The sequence below is a fragment of the Mastomys coucha genome, unplaced genomic scaffold (genome assembly GCF_008632895.1).
Source record: "Mastomys coucha isolate ucsf_1 unplaced genomic scaffold, UCSF_Mcou_1 pScaffold18, whole genome shotgun sequence".
NCBI lineage: Eukaryota > Metazoa > Chordata > Mammalia > Rodentia > Muridae > Mastomys > Mastomys coucha.
This window is the reverse complement of record NW_022196900.1, coordinates 94648562-94655107: the sequence shown is the minus strand read 5'-3', so window position 1 is coordinate 94655107 and position 6546 is coordinate 94648562. Positions and strand designations below refer to the sequence as shown.

Below are 6546 nucleotides of genomic sequence, written 5' to 3'. Positions count from 1 at the left end.
AAAGAAAAGATTAAAACAGAAAATATTTTCTATAAATAGTACATGTATTTTGGTTTTGGAGCTCCCGCCCTCAGGTTTGCTGTTTGCTTGTTCCAGGACCTTTATCCTCCATGATCACCTGATTCCTGTCCCCTCTCCCACTCACGCACACGTGGGGTTTCTGCGAGAGTTGGCCTTGCTGCACTGTGATTGGCGAAGACGTGAAATTTTTTAAAAAAATACTTAAATTGTTTCTTTTGTTTCGTTTGTGTATTTGAAGTATTAGTTATCCTCGGACTCCTCTTCTGCTTCTCGAAGCCACGTGAAAAATGCTGTGACAGATTTGAGGGCCACGCCCTTCCCATTTTGTTCAGCAGGGTCCTTGCTGCTCTCCCATTTGTAGAAGGCGTCCTCTGATATCACCTCCTCGTCATACAGGCAATCAAAAAACATCCGGAGCAAATCTGCAAGAGGCAACAAAGCCACGGGTTTGAGCTTTGTAGTTGCAAGGAAAAGCAAAGATATGTGAGTGTGTGAGTGACTGAATGTGGTCAAGGAAAGCACTCAGGAGGCAGAGGCAAAAAACCAAGTATAACTTTTCCCTTTCTAAGTCTGTATTTAAAAACAGAGACTGACTTTCTACAGATAACACAGGCAGAGCTGATCTCTAGATTTTGGAATTTTAATGTCAACTGTCTGGATAATTGGAATTCTTTTGTTCTCCCAGTGGAAAGGTCTATTATTACTTGAAAAAGAAATGTTGGAAGAGATATTAAGCTCCTTTAAATTATTTATTCTTCCCTTGAGAAAGGTTCTTGGAACTGGATTGCAGCTCAGAACAGAGTACATGCCCAGTGTCTCTCCATGGCAGGTGTGACACTCCCCCCCCCCCCCCCCCCCCCCCCCCCCACCCCCTTTGAGACAGGGTTTCATTATGTTGCCCTGCTAGCCACAAGCTCATTATGTAGAGCAGGCTGGCCCGGAACTCACAAGAGACCTATGTGCCTCTGCCCACTGAGTGCTGAGATAAATGTGTTCCATCTCACATAGCTTGTATGTGTCCTTTGCAGCCAGCTTCCTGACCATCACACTAATAAAGGAGGCCATAATGAACAAGAAATGGCGACAATGAGTCAGACAGATCCATAGTTAAAAATTTTTAGATTAATATTTGTAATTACATTATCTTAACACTGAAACAAACCATGCCTCCCTCACACTAACAAAAACAACAACAAAGTTCTGGTTCTCCAACAGGGAAGTGGAGAGGGCGGCCACAAGTGTGAAGAGGGCAGGTTTCCAAACCAGCATCTCCACAAGGAGCACCTAATGGAAACACAGCACCAACTCCATCAGACAACCTGTCATCTGCGAAGCTAGTGTCCCTTCCTGCACAACACAGAAGGCAGGCTGCCATCCTGGCAAATGACCTTACGTAACTTCGAGAGAAGGACATCAGCTACACTTCTGGATTCAGACCTGAATGCCTCTTGGGTTATTAAACTCTGAGAATAACTCACTCACTCTCTCTCTCCCTCCCCCCCCCTCTCTCCTCTCTCTTTTAAAAAATTACGTGCCAGGCGGTGGTAGCACACACCTTTAATCCCAGCACTTGGGAGGCAGAGGTCTGAGTTCGAGGCCAGCCTGGTCTACAGAGTAAGTTCCAGGACAGCCAGGGCTACACAGAGAAACCCTGTCTAGGAAAACAAAAACAAAAACAAAAACAAAAACAAAAAAAAAAAGAATTACTTAGTTTATTTTTGAGCACACTGTAGCTGTCTTCAGATACACCAGAAGAGAGCACTGGATCCCATTACAGATGGTTGTGAGCCACCATGTGGTTGCTGGTTGCTGGGAATTGAACTCAGGACCTCTGGAAGAGCAGCCAGTGTTCTTAATCACTGAGCCATCTCTCTAGCCCTGCACTTTCACTTTCAAAGATGAAAAGCTTTGCAATGCCATAGCATCTGTGGATCACTCAGGGCCATCCCACAATAAGTCCCTTTGGTCATGTGTACATTCTCCAGAAACTTACTGCAGATGTCAAGAGTTCACTGGCCAGCAACTAACACCAGGGGTGGGTGGGTGCGTGCGTGCACTGGATAACTGATGCCTTGGTAAACACCAGTGGCTTAGGATGCTGAGATCACCAGCCATGCTCAAGACTGTTCTATGTGCATCTAATATGTCCACGTGTGGCTACTTAATGGAAATTAAATAAAACGAAAAGTTCACTTCTCAGTCTGCACCATGGCCACAGCAACTCAAGGTGTCCAGACTGCACACACAGTAGTGTACACCTGGGAAGGAGGCCTGTTGTCCAGACTGCACACGCAGTAGTGTACACCTGGGAAGGAGGCCTGTTGTCCAGACTGCACACGCAGTAGTGTACACCTGGGAAGGAGGCCCATTAGACCTGGCCTATGGTGAAGACCAACTCTCTACACTAGTTTGACTTTTTTTTTTTTTTTTAGTTTGACTTTTTCCTCTGGTTTTCAAGTATGTTCTCACCATGCTGTAGCTCACACCGGCCTTCAGGTCAGGTCATGGTCCATCCTCATGCCCTAGCCACACCATGTGCTGGGATGATGGAGGAAAGCTGGCCACCTATGAGTTCTACTTTATATGTTCTTAAATATTTTAATGTGTATGGATGTTTTGCCTACATGTATGTTCATCTTCCCATGTGCATGCCTGGTGTCTATGGAGACTAGAAGAGTGTGCTTGACCCCCTGGGACTGTAGTTTCAGATAGTTGGGAGTGGCCATTGTAGGTACAAGGAACTATACCTGGGGTCCACTCAAAAAAAAAAAAAAAGCCAGTGTGCTTAACCACTGAGCAATCTCTCTAGTCCTCAACTACTACTACTTCTGTTGTTTGCTTTCTTTGAGACAAGTTGTATTGGAACTCATTCTGTGGACCAGGCTGGCCTGGAATTCAAGAGATTTGACTGCCTCTGCCTCCCCATCCTAATGCCCATGTCTTAACCCCAAATCATCTTTCAAGGCCTCCAGTTCTCCCCAGTAGGCTATGCTCAGTGAACGAAGATGGAAACTTACTGGCAGGTTGGTCAAGTTTTACTATGGATGCTTGTAGTGCATAAAGTGCTTGCAGTTCCTTCTCTGTGTCTGAGTCTAGGTACTTGAGTAAGATCGGCACTCTCTGCTTGATCACAGCAGTGTCCACTCTGAAGGTAGAGCAATCAGCTGGAGGGACAGAAGAACCAGGCATTATCACAGAGCCATTCTGGCATTCTGAGCACAGCAGACACACAGGCACTCCTGGGAAAGGTGAGAAAGCAAAGACTATCCATGCTGGATGGTAATGGGGTTGGACCAAGTGTCTCACACACCAGGCAAGCGCTTTCCACTGAGCTAGCATCTCCAGACCTCTCTGGATTTTTTTATGTTGAAACAGGGTCTCACTTAGTTGCTTAGTGGCCTCTAGAGGCCCCTTTTCTTCTGATCCTGCTACCTCGGCCTCCCAGACACCTGGGACGACAGGCCTCTGGCAGCAGAGCATTTCTAATGGTCCACTTTATAAAACATGATACAAAACATGGAGGGGAAATACATGCTGAGTGCACATTCCCCTCAAACTTTAGCCATTTATTTGTAATTATAATGAAAATGTAATTACAATAAAGTACCAAGACTTTAAGACATTGTAAGAGAGCCACATTAATCAAATGTCTTAACATAAAGTGGGAGAGCTGACAGATATGTTGATTAGCTTGATTTTTTTAATGTATTTATTATTTATTTATTTATTATAAGAACACTGTAGCTGTTTTCAGATGCACCAGAAGAGGGCGTCAGATCTCATTACGGGTGGTTGTGAGCCACCATGTGGTTGCTGGGATTTGAACTCATGACCTTCACAAGAGCAATTGGTGCTCTTACCCACTGAGCCATCTTACCAGCTCCGATTAGCTTGATTTAAACACTGTCCACATTGCAGACGCTTATTAAAACATCACTTTGTATCCTACAAATGTGTAATATTCAAATGTGTACTATTATAGTCTGTCATATCAATTAAAAGTATTACTAATTAATAATGTAGGAATTCAAGCCAATACTTTAAAAATGCAATAAAACAAAACTGGGAGATGGAGCTATGGCTTGATGGTTAATATAGTGCTCATGCTTATACAGCATGACATTTGACCTATAAGTCAGAATCGGTCACATATACCTATAATTTTGACACATGCGAGGCATAAGGAGAATAAGGAGTTCAATGCCATCCTGAGCTACACAGTTAGTTTGAGGCTAGCCCAGGCAAAAAACAATAAAAAAAAAAATTTAACCCATTCATGAATAGAAGACATGGCCTTGAGGATGAAGAGGAAGGAACAAAATCTACTGGACCCATAGAGCATTAAACAACATTGCTCAACTGCAGGACATAAGAATACAGGTAAGATTCAGACCTGGTTCTTATGGAGAGATTAACTATTCGCCCCAATGACTGCTATAGCAGGTGGCATGATATGATGCTACATCTGCACAGAAACTGCAAGTTTCAAGACAATATAAAATGAGATCATGAAATGTACAGCTGACAATCTGTACTTCAGATTCTCAGAACTCCTTCTCAACAAACATCGCTCACCTATGATAGCTGCTTTGCAAACGGCCGTCATTAAAGCTCTAAGGAATGTAGGCGAACTCATTTGGCTTTCGTCTAGATTAGCCTGGAGAAGAAAACAGAGGATATGTTAGTGCAATGTGCTTGCACAGTCTGTGAGAACACCCCGGCAGCCACTCAGGTTGGAGGAGCTTCTCCCTCTGCATGCGATCCCATGGCACCATGTACCATGCTTGTTTGGAGTGCAGCCACCGAATAACAGCTTTCCTCAATGACAACCCCTAAGAGAATACGCACCCACAGCTATACATTTAACAACAACTGCAGCACAGACAGCTGTGGTTGCCTATGGCTTCTAATTCCAGGACTGGGGTCTGGGAAGGGGGAAGGAAGAGAGGGCAGAGTAGAATCATTTGAGTTCTAGGGAGCTTGGTCTTCTAAAAGTGAGCTTGAGGCCAGCCCGAGCCATCCAGCGAGATGCTGCCTCACTATGACTGCAGTGTAGCCTGGACCACGTTCTCAGCATTGTGTGATTGCATACTTGATTAATAATACTGCTTTATCTTAGTCTACAACAAATGGGGCTGACTTCTATTTCTATCTTAAAAAGGCTTTCTACAGCAGGAAATATGTTCCTGTTTTCTAAGGATGTCAAGAAATAGTGTGTTGGCAGGGCAGTGGTGGCGCACGCCTTTAGTCCCAGCACTTGGGAGGCAGAGGCAGGTGAATTTCTGAGTTCGAGGCCAGCCTGGTCTACAGAGTGAGCGTCAGGACAGCCAGGGCTATTCAGAGAAACCCTGTCTCAAAAAACCAAAAAAACAAAGAACAAAAAACAACAAAAAAAAAACAAAAACAAAAAACCAAAAAAGTGTGTGTTAAGAGATGTCAAATGAACTCAGAGGGGCCCAGCTCTAACTCCACTGCATGGACCTTGTTGCTCAGGCTTTCACTAAGCTGATGTGCAGCAGCAGCAGCAAAAACAGACAGACCCAAATGGAGGCAGTCCCAAAGCAAGTGTTCCAAGTGTTTCAACATTGGGTTCTTAGGGACTAGAAAAAGAATCGACATTTGGTTCCCATAGTCTTTTCCACCAGAGAGTCTGTCTGTACACAGCGTCTGGCCAGGAGACACTGCAGATGTCATTGTCAACTGGGGATTAGAAAGCTTGGTATTGATGACTTTATAACCAGGGACTGACGTATGCCCTCAAACACCAAGGCCAGGATGTCAGATGACCAGCTCTCTGGGACACCAGCACTGTAGTAGCTAAGGGCTCTATTCCACCAGAGATTTTATGAGCCATAGCAATGACAGCACACGAAGCCACTGGCGCATCTGGGGTGGGGTGAGAGGAACATTAGGCAACGTGGATGCCATTGCCATGCTGAGAAGATATGCTAAGCTATGATGTTGGCTTGACACTTCTGTAAGCATTTAGGTGGCAAGGTGGAGCCCCAGGAGCCAGGCCTGCCTGGTCTACACAGAGAGAAACCTCCTGTCAACAAACAAAACCACAAATAACAAAAACAAAAATCCAAACAACTTTATTTGGATTGAAGCCAAGCCTCAAAGAGTTTCTTCTTCAAAGCTGGAACAACCATTGTTGACGGATAAACAGAAAAAAAAAATAAGCATGTTATTTTGAATATAATGCCTTATTTTGTTCAACAAAAATCTTCATTTATTGATTTGATATATATGAGTGATGTTGTCATGCACACCAGAAGAGAGAATCAGATCCCATTACATATGGTTGTAAGCCACCATATGTTTGTTGGGAATTGAACTCAAGATCTTTGGAAGTGCAGCCAATCAATGCTCCTAACCTCTGAGCCATCTCTCCAGCCTTATGATGATGATGATATTGTTGTTGTTGTTGTTTTTTTTTGTTTTGTTTTGTTTTTGCTTTTTTCGAGACTGGGTTTCTCTATGTAGCCTTGGCTGTCCTGGAACTCACTCTGTAGACCAGGCTGG

General features: G+C 44.1%; 1 protein-coding gene across 33 annotated transcripts in view; it reads right to left on the bottom strand.

Annotated features, from left to right (window-relative positions):
- Positions 1 to 23: 23 nt before the first annotated feature.
- Eif4g3 (eukaryotic translation initiation factor 4 gamma 3) overlaps positions 24 to 6546 on the bottom strand; it is a 217147-nt gene continuing 210624 nt past the window's right edge. For all 33 annotated transcript variants that reach the window (XM_031379180.1, XM_031379179.1, XM_031379178.1 and 30 more), the window contains 3 exons: positions 4597 to 4678; positions 3039 to 3185; positions 24 to 443 (listed from right to left, as the gene is read on the bottom strand). In XM_031379180.1, the coding sequence (XP_031235040.1) occupies positions 262 to 443; positions 3039 to 3185; positions 4597 to 4678 (411 nt within the window). In that variant the 3' untranslated portion in view covers positions 24 to 261. The remainder of the gene's footprint in view (positions 444 to 3038; positions 3186 to 4596; positions 4679 to 6546) is intronic.